Source organism: Haemaphysalis longicornis, unplaced genomic scaffold (genome assembly GCF_048455015.1).
Source record: "Haemaphysalis longicornis isolate Haplotype H1 unplaced genomic scaffold, Haemaphysalis longicornis Haplotype H1 scaffold_7, whole genome shotgun sequence".
Classification (NCBI taxonomy): Eukaryota; Metazoa; Arthropoda; class Arachnida; order Ixodida; family Ixodidae; genus Haemaphysalis; species Haemaphysalis longicornis.
This window is the reverse complement of record NW_027526422.1, coordinates 127,887,622-127,905,057: the sequence shown is the minus strand read 5'-3', so window position 1 is coordinate 127,905,057 and position 17,436 is coordinate 127,887,622. Positions and strand designations below refer to the sequence as shown.

Sequence of the window (17,436 nt, the reverse complement as noted above, 5' to 3'; positions counted from 1 at the left end):
GTTATCTCCATTTACGCCATTATAGGGATTACAGGTGGAACTTTCGCGATATCTGCATTTTTGAGGAAATGCAGGGCGTTACACGGTCCTGGCTTTGGGGGTACTCGGCAAAGTACTTTCGCAAAAGTACTTTCGCAACCGCTAACGCGGTTGATGACTTTCATCCCATCTCTCCCCCCCCCCCCCATGCGATGTTCCCACTTACCGGCGTCGGTGGATGCGAGTGTGCACCCACGTCATCGACAAACCCGGCCAATGTCTGTACCCTTACTTCTAACTCCTCTTCAACCGAATTTTTGGCGCATGGGCCTGGCACTGCGCGGTATGAGTTTTCTGTTTGGACGGGACCACGAGCTTCCTTTTCGTCGAGCATTTTACAGCTTCGTTTTAGAAGCGTTACCACGGCTGCGCTACGCACTTCTGGTACTCTACGGGGACCTGGTCTACATAAAAGCAGCAAACACAATGATGCGAAGAAATAAGCTAAACAACAACAATGTACGAGTTGCCCGCGGTTTTTATTTAACAAGTGCGGTACTCAATTTAACTCGCATCACCCCTTGATGTTCGCTGAAGAACGGTGTCTTTTCTTACCGAATTTCAAGTATCGTTGTCTTTCGTAGTCCGGACACATTCACGCTTTTAACACATCACGTGTCAATCACCGGAATGCATTCAGTTGCGAAGGATGACAACGCGCTGGTGAGACGCAAAGGGAGTAACCATAACGCGGTCGGGTGTAATTACATTTATTGTGAATACTTAGTTCGACTCTAGGATGCTTCAAAACTAGAATTCTAATGAAGTTCCACTACAGCTTCATTACAGTCAAGGGGGTAAGGGGGCGCAGTAGTAGCGCAGTTGAAGGCGCTCGAGAACTTCGGGAGAATCATAGCGGCCAGTCGCGTCGGCTTGGCAACCTCGTCCGCTTCGCCACAGAAGGTCCGCATGTGGCGCATGAAGAACAGGCGAGTCTTCAGCCATGTCTCCGGCCCGGCAGGGTCAAATATGGCCGCATTGTGCGACGTCTCCAGGGCCCACATTATTCGCAGAGCCTGTGCTTGCTCCGGCTGCGCAAAGAACACAGCGTTCCATGAGGACTTTTAAAAACTATAGTCATTCTTGGGCGACTTAAACGCGAAATTTTTGCTTCGTCTACGTATCTCTCAAATAAGCCTTCCTGCTAAAAGAACCGTTGCGAACAACTAAAACTGCTGGCGCTAGTCATTCAGGTCCCCATTATTTGGCGCAAATGAAACCTCAAACACATTTGAGACAGAATGTTGGTACCAGTAGTTCCCACGTTCTTTACTTAAATATACACGTTGCGGTGGCATCTAAGGTAGCAAAAAACAAAGAGCACCGAGTTAAAAATTCCCGTGCAAAACTCCAACACATGCAAAATAAAAACAAGCGCAAACGGAACAAAGCTCACGGTCGTAATGTTCCAAGTAGAACAAGAAACAAAGATAAGAAAAAGGATGCACGTTGCCACAGAAGATGGCGCGCAATCAGTTCGAACGCGGGAAAATTGAACTGCATTGAACAAACTCCGTTCAATTCATCACGAGAATAATGAATTGGAGAAGAAAGGCGTCAGAGGCGAGAGCGGAGAGCGGGAGATGAGTTGCTTGGCAAGAGCGGAGCAAGACTAAAGTCTTTTGAAGACACATTTTCATTGAAGCAGGCAGACCCGCGGCCACTTTTTTCTGCCTCAATATTGGAGCCATTCATAGCAACTAGCTCGCGCGAGTGGGATCGAGCTTTTGTTTCCTTTAGCACGGTGGTGACTGTGCGTGAGAATTTAAAAACATGTGCTCTCATAACGCAAGCACCGGTCAGTGACACGCAAAGCCCAGTAGCGGAAGACCCGCACCCTACAATTGCTACAATATAGTTCAGGGGTGCTGCTTCGTCCTAACGGAGCCATGAAGACAAAATACAAGTTCGGTTTATTAGAAGGACTGCTTAGTCCCGATAACAATGATACCAATATCATCGCAATCTTCGAAAAAAATAACGGCGATATGAAAGAAAACATGTGAAGCAGTCACGACCCCCTAGCCAATTTCCCGCAACTTTGCTATGACCTCACGGAACCTTGTTTGTGCGATTGGCGGCCGCCTAACTGACCTGTCGCGACGACACATGACTGGGTGTCTGTAATGGGGCCTCTAGTTCCATTTGACCGCATCACTTGAATGCTAACGTGCAGTTAACGCACTGAAAACTATATTTTATTTTTGGCCCATCTGACGTCATTCTCGCTCATAACACGTCACTGTGGCGCAAAATTTGAAAGTATTGAAATAGTTCTTGCTTTTTTTTAGTTAAAAAACATCTTTTGTGGCTCTAATGGAGCTGAGTGAGATACTGAATCCTAGTTCTTTCAAATTAAACAAAGTTGTATTTTCTCTTCATGGCTCCTTCAAGGACGAACCGATGTGCACCTTATCGCAGCACGCTTCAAACATTGTAATTGGGCCTAAACGGTCACCAGCCCATAGGAGTAACGCAGTCGTTCCCAACAGCGACAACAGAAGGGAAAAACTGTGATGGATATTCCGAAAGGTTTCACCTGTCTAAAAACATCTCTTGAGCTGCCCTTTAGCTAGAAATGGTTTGGAATCCCCAAATTTGGGCAATAACAAACCTTCACTCGTTTTGCCACAAAATAAAGCAGCAATGGTTATTCGCTTTTAAGGAAATTTTCGGAACTCGTTAACGCCTGTTTTGAAACTAACGAAGCCTTAATGTTATTTTTAGACCTATTGAAAGCATTCGCACGGGAAACCCTAAATTGATGTTTTTACAAAAGCTCGCTCTTTGGGATTTCGTGGGGAGATTCTTCAGTTCTTTACGAGTAATTTCTCACAACAACTTCCATGCGTAGAACTCCAGCGAGAGTATAGCGGACTTAAAAAATACAGTGTAGAGACCCTCAGGGCAGGCACTAGGCCTCACACTTTTTAATATATGAGTTACCGATCTTAGCTTACTCCCACTAAACTCGAACGTGTTCAAGTGTGTAGACGACACTGCTCTAGCTCTTACTATCGCCGGCTCCTTCTGCGGAGCAAACAGTTTTTAAAATGACATTCACAAATCCATTGATTGCTTCCAACAAAATTCCATTTTCGCAAATCCACAGAAAACCAAATTAGTATGCTTCAGAAACCCCCACAACGTTTGTCTGGATGAGCCTATACATTTGCTTATATATCAATGCAGCTCTTCTAAATGTAGGCCCCTTACATTAGAGACCGAAGTAAAATATTTAGGCCTCTTCATTGATCAACACCTCCCGTGGAATAATCATGTCTTGTTTGTATGGAAGAAATTAAGGGGTATAGTAGCTATGATTAACAATTTGAGAGGGAAGGCACCATTGAAATTGAGAGAAACCATATATAGAGAACCAGCGAACAGGATTTTGAATTATGGAATTACCTTGCATGGTTGCTGCTCAGATCCTAAACAAAAATGTATAAACCGAGTAATTAACAGAATTGTAAATAGTATTGCTTCTAGAAGAAAGTTTCAATATGCAAAAATAGAGGACCGGCACTCTTATTTAAGTATACTTCAGAGCGCGCCAGCTTTTTCAGTACGGGATACTAACACGATATTATTTCTGCGACTAGTTCAAAGTTCCTGTTAAGAAAAGTAGAACGCTAATAATACAGTTTCCTAAAGCCGCAAGCGTACACAAGCTTCGAGGAAAAAATGAGAAACATTACGTGCCTGAATTTTCAATGCCCTTCGAAACAATATACATTATTTAAAAACACGAAGTAAAATGGTTAACTAAGTTCGAGAATATTGTGTCTCGGGTAACATATATTGATGAAGAATTCTTGCTGTCTACATGTATGTTTTTTTGCTGTTTGTGTTGTGTTGCAGTGCGTAATTCTGCCATGCCATTTTTAAGTGAGAAGTATTTGTTCTGTTTAAATTTATGTGCTTATTCTCTTTTATGTACGTTTACACCAACTGCCTGGAAATGCAACGAGCATTTAGTGCTTAGGCAGACCAGAGAAAAAGGTTATGCAAAACAAAAGTAAATAAAGCTGATTGAATAAATATACAAGTGACCGCTAATATTACCATTTGCACGAATATTGCGATTGCACGAATATTACGATTTCTCTGCCAATAGGCTCTTCCGAACGCGCGTTCACAATTTATGGTCATCCGCTTTTTTTTTCTACTCGAATTTTTCGGCAACTTGTTCTTGTAAAGTTAACACCAAGCACAAAACATGGCCCCATGTTCGACATCGCGCTTAATACGTGGTTATTTTAAGTCGCACCGAAGTGAAAACAACAAGGTGTGACCGTTTATTACGGAGCAGCTTTGGATGGCTGATAACCTCAATGTTGCCCGATATTCCTGTAAATACTGTTAAGCCAGTCATTAAACAAGAAGCAGTCTGGGCAAAAACATCGCCTTTACAAAAGGGCTGAGTATATATATATTTAAAAGAACACTCATTGTCCAAAATTACTGATTAAAATGTTTACACGTTTCACAACAAAAGTCAAGCTTTGACGTGTTGAAAGGTACGTTGCATCCATTTTATTTTAAAATAGGTCAAACTAGGTTAATCTTCAAGTTCATGTTCGGACGCTAAAAGGGAAAATGGAAGAAAATCAAAGTACGGTATTAGGGGACTGTTGTGTCCGAATAAAAAAATAATTTTGTCGGAAACTTTGATAAATACATATCAAAGAAGCACAGAGAGAAAGGGCTACTCCCCGGCTACTTTCTGGCAAGGCCTTCATGACGTCACAGACTCTTCCTCGCCCGATTGGCGGCCGAAGGCCAACTTCACCGCCAGGAAATATTACTGGACGATTGTGGTTGGTCTTCGATCGTATTACTTGTGCTCTAAAGTGCATTTAACACATTGAAAGCTATAGTATAATTATTTTACCTTTATTGCGCCACCGCCGCAGCTAATGCGTGACCGCTGACGTCATATAGTGCAAGTTTTAATTTTTTTTATTTATTTCTTGCCTTTTTTTTCTAGAACAACGTTGTTGGCGGCTACAACAGAGCTGAGTAAGATACCGAAGGCGAGTTCTTCCAAACTGAACGTGAGTGTATTATGTGTTTATGGCCCCTTTAACCGGTGCCCCAAAGACAAGGACACACCAGCTTATCATTGCGCTTCGGCGTAGAGACTCACTTTGCTAAGAGCGACACCAAACTGCCGACGGATCCTCGCAGCCAAGCAACGTTCATACAGTTTGGTGCCCTCATCCTTGGAAAGACCGCTGAACATGGCTTCACCCAGAATCACGCCCAAACTGCCGTAGTTGATGACTCGTAACTGTGCCCTGGTGTAGTAGAAGTCAGGCAACAAGAATGGGACAGGGTCAACGCGAACTGCCTCCCTGTCGGACAGTGGAATCCTTCCGTCGCTGACGTGGAGGCTGGTGCTATTCGTAGCTAATGCGGCCATGCGGGAAACGATGTCATCACGCTTGATTCGGACACCAGACATTGCTGACAGGATGAGGTTAGAGACGAAGTCGTCCCCGTAGCGTGGGCTGGATGGAAGTTGGTGACTCGATATTTCCGTGCGTAGATCTGAAAACAAAACTTCCCGTGACTTCATTTTTCGCAAAATGCTGGAGAAAAAAGGTTAGTTTGCTGAAGGTTGCGTTACTTTCTATTGCGTGGCTGCACCCTTCAGTTTTTGGCCTGCCCTTCTCGAGCCCGTTCGCCATTTACCTGGCAGACGCGAGATCATCGCTCAAGCCAGGTTTCCACCTCTAGAAACTTACTCATTTATACAATCGTTGTGCTAGCTTACGTTATGCGTTTACTGCTTGCAGCCTGGCATCGTGTGGATCGGCCTCCGGCGCCGGAGAATAGGTTGCGGTTCGCACTATCGAATGCCATTGTTACCGGGGTTCCGTTATTCTGTTGCATATAAGCGGTATTCCTAGTTTACAGTTTATTGTCGCTCACAAAAACAGCTAAATCCGTAATGCTTTATCGAAGAGTAACACGCGGTAAAATATGAAACGGCATCATCCAAGGCTCACTGATAAACAAAAGTGGTTCCAGATTAAGTTCGGATATTCTATGTATACACATAGAAGTTTTTGTTTTTCGCCTCTGTTCCTTACACAAGGACATCGTGCAAGGACATCGCGAATCAGGCACCTGGTGTTATACCCAGACTTCCCGCTCTGGCAGCTAGCACTGAATTCGCTCTTTCCTGTATATCGAAATTCAGCTCTGAGTTGATGACTAAGTTGACGACGAGTTGACGACAAACTGTGTTTTGCTCACCTTCTATCCAGGTCACTGCTTTATATACTTCGTTGTTGTCAACTGCAAGATTCTTGAAATTCTTCGAAAAACTCCTGAACTCTCTTTGGACTTCTGCTCCCATCTGAATCACACCGTCGACGGTGGCCTCTCCTAAAGTGTTAGTGATAAACCAGTGTTTGAAGAGGCTCCCCGCGTGCGTTTCGACGGTTTCTACACATGCCACGCTCGAAAGAAAGGCTGGGACTCGGCGGATCCAGCGCTCCAGCTGCATAAACCTGGCTACAGGAACCAGTAGCAGGTACAGCTTCATCGAGTCCAAGTCCGCACTGACAAGAGTTTCCAGAATGGCGCGGATGGCATTGAGTCTGTCCGTCATTATGAAACGAATGCCTGCTGAAGCACTCGTCGAATTCCGGGGAAAACTGCTGCACCAGACACGAGCCTTGTCGGTGTCACAAATGTCGCACGGAAAGGTCTGTTCGACGACAGCATCAGTCATTTTCTGCGTTGCTTCACGAAGAGCATCGTCGACGTCGGCTATCTTGTCATAGGAAAAACTGGCCTTTGAATTAAGAGCCTCCGTCGCCGCGTGTACGAGCATGTGCCTGAACTCGTCGCTGGCCATGCCGGATCCAGAGTTGATCACGTTGCCGGGCATTACTTCGGCTGTCTTGCTGTCGATGATGCGTATGTTATAGACTGTAGTCAAGCCAGAGAGGTTGGCGTGGTCGATCATGAGCGAGAACAGCGTTCTGAAATCACTAGCGTTCATGAACTCTTGGACGCGAAGGCCGGCGGCTTTCCAGGCTCTGGTAAGGTTAATGTAGTTGTTTGCAAAGATGTCGAGGCAAGACTGGTAGAATGCAGCTATCCGCTGGTTTGATTCTGAGTGGTAAATTCTCTCCCTCAGGATGGCCTGCATGCCAGCATCCACAGCGTCGACGTATCTCCGCCGTTGTTTATGCCAGTATGTTCCATTTGGGCCATTGTTTAGAGAAGCGCGCCAGTTGCCGCAAACGAATCCGTAGATGTCCTCGCAGGGGGAGACGGACAAGTCTGCGGTTGCCTTCAGCTCGTCCACGGCTTCCTTACAACTGTACCTCTCGCACAGGTGTCTCTCACTGGCGAGCCACTTTCTGTTTCCTGCCCGCAGCGAAGCGGACCTGCAAAATGCGACGCGAGGTGGCGTGAAGCCGACGACAATACTGCTCGTGATGACTTTTCTCTTTTGCTCTTCTACATAACAGGTAAAGCTTAAGGCTCTATCCAAAGAAAGCACCGTGGCTTCTACACCCTTCGGGATTTGAATGCCTTGCTTTTTTCGACTCTTGGGGGAGGTATTTGCACAAGATTTTAGTACCTTCGTTACAGCGAAGCAAATGGCGACTATACGCCTCGAGCGCGGCCTGTAGGGGCGCCACTGAAATCCCCCTAGCGGCCCGTTTCGAAAGCAGCCGCGGGAGTCTCCGGCCCGCTCCCCACTGTCACCGCTGCTTTCTGAGCCCGTTCACGACTGAGATTTACCGTTTGTAGGCGTCGGAAATACATATTTATGTTGAGCAGTCACTGTGTTCGCAAATGTGGCACATTTACGAGAGAGCAAATGTGTCTGACGCGATCATAGTCTGGTACATTCGGTCTGTACAAGCGCCAGATGTGCGTCACAGGTCGGCGTCGCAAAACCGGGAAATGCATATTAAGATGCTTGTGATTTCACTGTCCTGAAATTTACTAACAGTGTCTCCGTAAGCATAGTTTCCCCAGATGGCCATGCTATGGCTATACAATACGATGTAAATCAGTTTTGTGCGCTTATATAACCTACCGCGGAGCACTCATACCTGACAGCACGCCAGTTATGCTTGCCAATATCATACCTCAGATATTGATCACTACCATGGATATAAATTTCATGAACATTCCACGAAATAAGATGGATAATCCAAAATTACACCCGAGATCAGCGCACGACAAAAAAAAATTAATGCCGGGGCGTCTTGTCGGGAGCTGAGCGCCCGCAAACATTTATATATGCTACATATATTCTCAGCGAAAAGCGCGGAGAAGGGCTTCAGAGTAATGCGCGTTAGCGACTAAACGCTTCTTCGAAGCATAGTCATACGACGCAGGAAGCCTGCAGAATGATTGATTGATTGTGGGGTTTAACGCGCCAACGCAACGCAGGCGATGAGGCGCGCCGTAGTGGAGGGCTCCGGATTAATTTTGACCACCTGGGGATCTTTATCGTGCGCCGAAATCTCGTACACACGGGCGTTTTTGCTTTTCGCCTCCATCAGAAAAGCGGCCGCCGTGGCCGGAAATCGAACCCGCGACCTCGTGCTCAGCAGCGCAACGCCTTAGCCACTGAGCCACCGCGGCGGGTTAAGCCTGCAGAATGTAGCACAAGCGGAAATCAGAGGGCCTTATCAGATATCCCACTCTTCTAACGGCACCGTTTATCAGCTGTGACCTTGTATACTTCAAAAAATGCGTCCGCCGAGAGATCAGCTGTTCGTTGAAATCTAAAAACTATAGTAAAGTGAACGCATAGTTGATTGTGGGGTTTAACGCGCCGACGCAACGTAGGCGATGAGGCGCGCCGTAGTGGAGGGCTCCGGATTAATTTTGACCACCTGGGGATCTTTAACGTGTGCCGAAATCTCGGCACATCTGTGATTACTAAACATTAATTCCTTGATTTCGCTCCGCATTCGTACACAACGATACTTAAACGTCCCCCTCCCCCATCTCCCTATGTCTCGCAACATAGCAGTGCATTTCGCACACTAGTTGGTCTCGTGAGTCCTACCCAGCTGAAGTTTAGACGAACGTCTTTAGTTTTTCCGAAGCTGCACTGGGATTTTCATTCCCGCACGAGCTGTTCTGTTTCTTCCGGACTGGGCAGACCATTCATATTCCGTGGTTTCGTTAACTCTCCTTGGTCCTTGCTATCAGGCGGGGTTATGCACATATTTAACGACCCACAGACTTGGAATATGCTTAACATGTTTGCGTGGCCTCTCTTTCTACAAAAGGCACAAGTTATTGTCAGGTATTAGGTAATCACATGCCCCAATCGTATAATTTTACGACGCATTTATTCGAAACGAGTCCGCATTCGTTGTCCGCTCTGCAAAGCGAAACACACCTTTCACTGTGCCCGTATCAGGTCCGAAAGAGGCGGCAAAAGAATTCACATGTGCCGGTCGTATTCCGAGGTGAAAGAGGTGGCATGCTGCTGCTGTCGCCGACGCCAGTAACAGCGGCCAAGAAGGGCGCAGGACTGCGTTCCCGGATAGCTATTGCTGGCGTTTGAGCACCTTACCAAGACACAGCGGCTTTTGCAGTGCCTTAAACGTAATGTCTACTTACAGGCGTCACCATGATCAGTTTTTCAGGGCGCGGAAGGGCAAAAAGAAGCGAAAGAGAACCAAAACACTGCATGAGCCCCTATCAGCCGCGCAGCGCGAATCCCGTCAACGCGGCGAAGAAGCGGCGGCAGGCGGCGCAGCGATCGCAAAGCTCGAGGCGTATACGTCCCTCTCCATGGCTTTTCCTTGTCTTTCGTCCTGTGCGAATGCCCGCTTATCAAACATTAGTTTGGAGTGCATTCTGAAGGGCAGTCAGTAGGCCACATCCAACGATGTCACTTTTTTATTGTGAGGTTTAACGCGCCGAAGGTACACCTCGGCTCTGAGGCGCGCCGTAGTGAGTTGCTCCGGATTAATTTGGACCACCCTTATATCCTTCACGTGCTCCGAAACCTCGACGAGCTGGTTTTTTCACTTTTCGCTTTTTTCACAAAAGCAGACACCTTGGTCGGGATCGAGCCCGCGTCCTTGGGCTCAGCAGCACAACGCCCTAGCCACTGAGCCACCACAACGGGGGAGGCCGGTTTTGATTTGATTTGGTTTGATTGACTGATTGATTGATTGATTGATTGATTGATTGATTGATTGATTGATTGATTGATTGATTGATTGATTGTGGGTTTAACGTGCCGACGCTACCCAGGCGATAAGGCGCGCAGCAATGAGGGTGTCAGGATTCATTTTGACCACCTGGGGATCTTCAAAGTGCGCCGAAATGTCGAACACACGGGCGCTTTTTTTTTTTTTTTTTTTTTTTTGCTTTTCGCCTCCGTCAGAAAAGCGACCGCCGCAGCCGGGAATCAAACGGGTCCGTCTGCTCTGCAGCAGAACGCCTTAGCCACTGAACCAGGGGAGGACGGTTTACTCCTTCAAGTGGACTCTGCATATGACTGTGATCTCCGTTAAACATGGTCCCTAAGAATATGTGGCTTTCCAGTTGAACCCTACAAAGGAGGTGTCGAGGAAGCATCACACCGCTTCAATAGCAGTGTGTTATACTCCCCATTGGTATTTAGCACCACCGAGCAGTTATCGCGGTAATGTCTTGCAGGCTCATCGTCACCAATCGTTCTTTTTTATGTTATTCAGCGACCCGTGGCTTATTTAAGTAAATAAAACTAACTTCGGCAAGTCGGCGTAAATGTAGCTAATAACAGCGCAAAGACAGGAGATGAAGGTACAGAAAAGGAGCATTTGAAATTATGAAAAGACAGGGCTAGCGCGGAACTGGGCCTGTCCTTTCCCTTCACCGCTTGTTTTGTCCTTTAGGCAGTTATTACGCGAAACTGATTGATAGAACGACTTGTGAGCAAATTCGTAAAAGCTGAGTTGTCCTGCGGAGGCCTATCGCAGAGCTTAGTAGACCTCATATCCTGCAACTCTTCCAACTAGAGTACAATTATGAAGGGCTCGTTCCCAGCCTGATGATGTTTAGTTTCGCAGTGTGATCACGGGAAGAAAAAAAGAACCCAGCCAAGCGCGAACGTTCGGAAATTACGTGCGAATTCAAGGCGGAGTAGTGGACGTTGACTGGCGTAGAGCCTAGAAAAGGCGTCGTCTCACCTCGGGCTCGCAGTGCCGAAGAACACCGTCCATAGAATGGCAAGCGTACAGGTGGCGATGAAAGCGATCAGGGCGCAATCTACCATCGCGGGTTGGCAAGGCCTGTCGCGTAGCACTGGACCGGACGGCGTGTCCGCGGGACAAGGGCCAATCGGATACGCCCGTCGCACAAGGTCGTAAATGAAGCCATTGGAGCGACCTGCGGAGAAAAAAAAACAATTCAGACAGTATGAGCTGCTGAAACCATGAATTCACAAGGAAATGCTGCTGCTTAGAGCTGGTAATTGATTTTTCCTGCAGGAATTCGAAAAAGTTGTCTTGCTTCGCACGAAGGAAGACCTTCAAATGATCTTGGCTTTACTAGGCATCCGATAAAGTCAGAAGTCTCAATATCCACATTTGTGAACGTGCATACGTGTGTGAGCGCGCGTTTCCGTCTTAGAGGCAGCCCGAAGGCAAAAGCTGTATGATGTGACTTTTAAGATTGCTTAGAACGAATTATGCTACGTTTGAGGACCGTAGAGGCACCATAGCCGCGCAGCACTGTTTTTTTTTTTTTTCAGACATCATTACACGGTGACTTTCTTAACAGCTACAAATCCAGAGTAATTTTTCCACCTTCTACACAAACCAGGCCATAAATGGGTGAAGGCCTTCGTGTGAACTTTGAGTGCAAAAAATGAAATGAAGCCCTATGTTAGCTTAACGATGCTCTTCTTCTCTTCGTACACGGTGTACGTGCACACACACGCACACACACACACACGCACACACCCATGCGCACGCACACGCACGCACGCATACACACGCACGCACACGAACACACACACACACTTGCACGCAAACACACATACGGCATTGACAAAAGGCTGTAGAAAACGATTGGTCGTCATGTGTGTCCGGCACTCGTACTTCGCGATGCATTTTTACCGTACTCTGTATCGTGACGCGCGACTCGGGCACGTCGCCAAAGAAATGGAAGCGAACATGCGTGGGCAAGCCATTGCGACCATGTTAACTCGATCAGTACTCGTTGAAAGTACGCAACAGCCAATAATATTTTTCATGTGGTCCACAAGGTTTCTCTTCGGTGCTATCAAGGACAGGACATGCTGCACGGCGCCATATGATCGCACGGGAATGCGTGTAATAGGGAGCTAATAAATTTTCCGACAAAAAGAAACTTACCTCGCGCACGTGTAGACCCACCCGTTGTTTCGCGATCGACCTCAATGGCAAACGAGGAGGGTGCGTCGTGCAGGTGCTTGGAAGGGCCACCTGAAGTCGCAGGTACCCCTGCTAGGTCATCTGAAACTGTGCCTTTGGCGGTTGAAGTAGGAGCCGGGGAAACTTTTCTTGGCGACTCAGTGCGAGACACCTTCTCTCTCGGCTCGTCGGGAGCAGTTTGCACTTTGTGACTACGCGGAAGGTGATTCAAAATTCCTTCACGCTCCGGGGCTGGAACTTCGCGGTTTGGCTGTTCTTCAAGCAAAGCGACCCTTTGTCCAAGCGGGGCTGTTCTTCCCCCTTTTGAGGTGGGACCTTGTTGTGGAACCGATGGTTGATGAAGTGCAGGTGTCTTTTGCTCGAACACGGGCATCGACTCGGCCGTTTTACTGGCGACACCTAGGTCGCCTGGTGTGGAAGGTTCGTGGAGCGGTGACGCTTTGTCTACACCTGTGTCTCTAACTGCAGGAGCATGACCGCGTCTCTTGCTCTTGCTTGTCCCTGGTTGGCTGGGATGAGTTCCCTCGTGAAGTGCAGCCTCTTTGTGGGGTTCGGAACCGTTATGTCCCAGGTTATCACCGTCTAATTTGGCATCGTTTCCATATTTCCCGTCCGAGCGCTGTCCTTTCGATGCGTTGTTCTTCTTGCCCGGCGAAGACTTATCGCGGTGGGACTTCTTTCGCTTACACGATCCTGGAGGCCGCTTTTTTGGCGAAGCCGACTCTGGGGATCTTTCGCCTTGAGTCTTCTTGGATTTAGGCATATCGCCTTTGTGGAAAAGCGATTGCTCCAAAATGCAGAACCGCCGTTGATCCCGCTCTGGATGGTTCTTCAACGTCTTTTTTCGCTCATATTTGTCGACGTAGCGCGCTATAGGGGTGGGGCGCTGGGGAGAAAACGCTCCTGGTTAGTGAAAACAGAATATGAGTTGCCTGAACCTAAAGGTCGATTTTGGTGGAAGTTATTCCCCGTAACATTACGTAGTTAAAAGCAGGAACTCGCCTTCTACTTTATTGTAGCGACGGCATCATCATCTTCTTCAACGGCGTCGCTATCATCATTATCATCCGACTCGCGCTCAAAGCATGCTTGGCATTCAGCCGGGAGCGGCACCTCGTTCTACGCTACTTACCCTCACTATCCCACAGCCGTCGCAGCCTAAATAAACGCAAGCTCAGCCATATTACCTCGTCAGGAGCCTACGCAATCACATCAGAACAAGATCCAAGAGAGTGCTTGGCGGCTGACTTCTTGTGCCCCTCACACTGCGGGGTTCTTACTGCTGGCGTGTGCAACGCGAAAATGCCCTGCAGAAAGGCCAACTTTATCTGACTGTAAGGATGAATGATAGTGAGTGGTGTGAAAAAAAAAAAGCGCTCCCCATGGCCAGAATCGAACCTCGGTACCTCGAGTTATGGTACTGGCGTCTATCCGATTGAGCTATCATTGCATTCTGGGCGCACAGCATTTCCTTTGGATTCGTCTATAGTGCGGGCGTTGGCATTGGGCTTGTCCGCGAATCCTAATTCGTGCTAACGCGGTCCACTATGAGAGAGATATGAGAGCCTGCATGCGGACTAAACTATCCGGGCATGCCAGCCAAGGGGCGAGAGAGAGAGAGAGAGAGAGAGAGAGAGAGAGAGAGAGAGAGAGAGAGAGATAACTTTATTGGTTATATTTGCTGAGCGTAACCACCCCATAGGGAGTATCCGGGTAGGCGCTTCGTCAGACGACGGCCAGGAGCCCGTGGTCCTTGGCAGCATCTTCCGCCAGCTGGACGACCGGCGAGTAAGATATATATGTAAGGGGCAACATCCGGACCTCCGACAAAGGGAGAGGGGCCGCCAGCCCTGCTGTTTCTCCAGCCTTGCACCACTAATGCAAGTTGCGCCCATATTTTAAATTGCCTCGGAAGGCTAGGTTGGCGGCCCGTTTGCTAACAAGTCACTAACTTTATATTGCGCATCGCGTCATTTTTTCGACAGTCAAACTTGAGTTCCAGCCGTGCGAGCCGTCACTCAAAAGTCCCTGCAACAAAGTGGAGGGGAGGACAATGGTAGGACATGGCCGCGCATGCTGCCGCTCTAGCCCGGCCGTGGCTAGGCCAAGAACTGTGAGGGGAAGTGACGACGGGGCAAGGATCCGACGAGCACGTATGGGGAGTACGCGTCGCGGCGCAGATGTCCCGGTGGGGAGGCGCGCGTCGGGGATTCGCTAAGCCTAATGATGATGTAATCTCTGACGTGCAGCTGTTTTTCTAGTTGAGAGAGACGGGCGTACGCTCGGCGGCATCAGTGTCTTATCTACCGATGACAAAGGCAGACCTAAGAAAAGCCAAGTTAAGGCTAGTGAAGACCACCAGCTGCGCTGTTTCGTCAGTGCAAAAAATACTCGTGCAACTCGCCCGACAGTACTCTGTTTCGTCAGCCTTGGCCGAATTTGTATGACCCTCTTGCGACATGGAAGTTGAAGTATGTTTTAAATGTTTATAGGCCCCAAAGGCCAACTAATTATTGAGGTCTTCGTTCTAGTCCTGCCGGACGCTGGTGGTCTGCACGTGGCAGGGTCTTTCCGTTCATCTCGGGCTGTCAGCATCACGTCTGCCAATATCATTCTATTGCAATTTTAAATGATAGATTCACTCTGGCTTGCTGGCACCATAATTCCACTTTACTGGTTTTTAGTACCTGACCATGGTGGCAGTCAGGCCAGTGATAGATCAAAGGGTGTTAAGAATCTCTCCGTCCGGACAGGCCGCTTTTGGAACCTGAATCTGGCAACGTTTGACGCACAATCCCTGCCTAGCGGCGGAAGCTTAGCTGTGTATACTTGAGGATCTCTCGGACATTAAATGGGATGTCACAGAGATAAGTGCGGCCAGAAGAAAAGGAGAACGCTTCATAGAGTTGAGTGGCGGGTATGTTTGCTTCTACCGAGGATCTTGGTTCTATCGAGGACCTCGCTAAAGGGAAGAGCAAGGGGTGGTATTTTTGATCCACATGGAGATAGCAGGGAACGTGGGCGAATTCTTCAGTATAAATAAAACGTTCAGAGTCGTTGAGATCAAGCAAAACAAGCGCATATGCGTTAAAAAGCCTATGCGCGTATAACTAGCTACGATGATGAGGCCGTAGATAGTTCGGGCGAAGACGTTGAGTCAGCAAGGAATACGGAGCAGAACAAAATTCATGATAGTAATGGGATACTTAAACGAATAAGTAGATGCAAAGAGAGGAGGAAGAAAGTCAGTGCGAAACATTTTGCAGGGAATGAACGCGCTCATCAGCTTGCCCACGAAGCTCCCCTCCGAGCCCCTATCGACGCCCGCTACACAAACCCTTGTTCTCCCCCTTTGCTGCCCACATTAGCAGACCTTCTAAGCATCCGTCTCATGTTCCCTACCCTCCAGTCCGGGACTACCCGTCGCGAGAAAGTAGCAACTCGGCCGGTGCAAACATATACACTCCACACACCAGCTCGGTTCGTTCTATTCAATCGCAAGCCAGGCACTCCCGTCCCACTATGTCCCCACTGCCTTAGCCCACCTACCCAGGACCACATTCCGTGGGAGTGCCCCCCGAACCCTACAAAACCACTCAATTGCACCAAAGAGTGGCCGGCTATTGCGGCAAATCTCAAGAAACAAGGGGAACTGGCGGGCCCCATTATGAGAACCCTTAGCGGCTGCGTGGACCGAGGCGGCTGATTGTTCCCCACAGGCGTTTCTTTCTTTATTTATTTATTTCTATCTATCTATCTATCTATCTATCTATCTATCTATCTATCTATCTATCTATCTATCTATCTATCTATCTATCTATCTATCTATCTATCTATCTATCTATCTATCTATCTATCTATCTATCTATCTATCTATCTATCTATATATCTGTCTGTCTGTCTGTCTGTCTGTCTGTCTGTCTGTCTATCTATCTATCTATCTATCTATCTATCTGTCTATCTATCTATCTATCTATCTATCTATCTATCTATCTATCTATCTATCTATCTATCTATCTATCTATCTATCTATCTATATATCTATCTATCTATCTATCTATCTATCTATCTATCTATCTATCTATCTATCTATCTATCTATCTATCTATCTATCTATCTATCTATCTATCTATCTAATCTACCTACCGGCCTGCCTGCCTACCTGCCTGTCTGCATGTCTGCGCGGAGGTGCTAGGCAAGATCCGGTACAGCGATTATAAGATAGTTAGGTGCAATTTCAAAACAGACAGAGGGAAACTAGAAAAGCGTAGGAAACCCACAGTGTAGTCCGTTTGAGCCGAGACGAGGAGTTAAACTAACCTTTCAGAACAATTTCTCGCATTTAACCTGTGAAAATGATGACAGTGTGACATCTTAAATGACAAGCTAACAACTGCAATCACAGAGTGAGCAACAGCTGTTGAAGGAAGAGCACGTAGCAAGCAAACTGGAAAAGTAACTCAGAAAACGAAGGAACTGATAAAAGCAAGCACATAAAATTGTCGAGTACGGTGGATCAAATTGAACTAGCGGCACTGTCAAAAAGGATTAACACGAGTAAAACGATCTACACAGTGCGTAGAACATGGCAGTAATCCAGGAAACGTTGTAAATAGGAGTAAGATTGAGAGGAACGAAGAGGAAGCTGGCAATTGGAAGAAACAGTCACTCAGAGACGAACAAGGGAACATTATGTACAATATGGACGAGATGATAAATGCAGCGGAACGCATTCACATCCGGCTATACGCTAGTGACGTTGGACCAGAGGAAATGACTAAATCTACAAGCTAAGTTTGCGGTGTGCCCCCAGCAACTAAAGAGGTAGAAGAAAAGGCACTCAAGGACATGAAAAGAGGAAAAGCTGCAGGCGACGATGGCACAACCATGCAACTTTTAAAGGAGGGTGGAAATATTGTACTGGAAAAACTTGCTAAACTATTCTTCGAAAGGTACCCGTAAGATGGAAAAATGGTAATATATTAAC

General features: G+C 47.4%; 1 protein-coding gene across 1 annotated transcript in view; it reads right to left on the bottom strand.

Moving 5' to 3' along the window:
- Positions 1-260: 260 nt before the first annotated feature.
- LOC144146953 (uncharacterized) overlaps positions 261-17,436 on the bottom strand; it is a 30,468-nt gene continuing 13,292 nt past the window's right edge. The window contains exons 2-3 of the mRNA XM_077678928.1: positions 11,223-11,421; positions 261-1,070 (exon numbers count right to left, since the gene is read on the bottom strand). Coding sequence (XP_077535054.1) covers positions 798-1,070; positions 11,223-11,255 — 306 coding nt within the window. The 5' untranslated portion in view covers positions 11,256-11,421 and the 3' untranslated portion in view covers positions 261-797. The remainder of the gene's footprint in view (positions 1,071-11,222; positions 11,422-17,436) is intronic.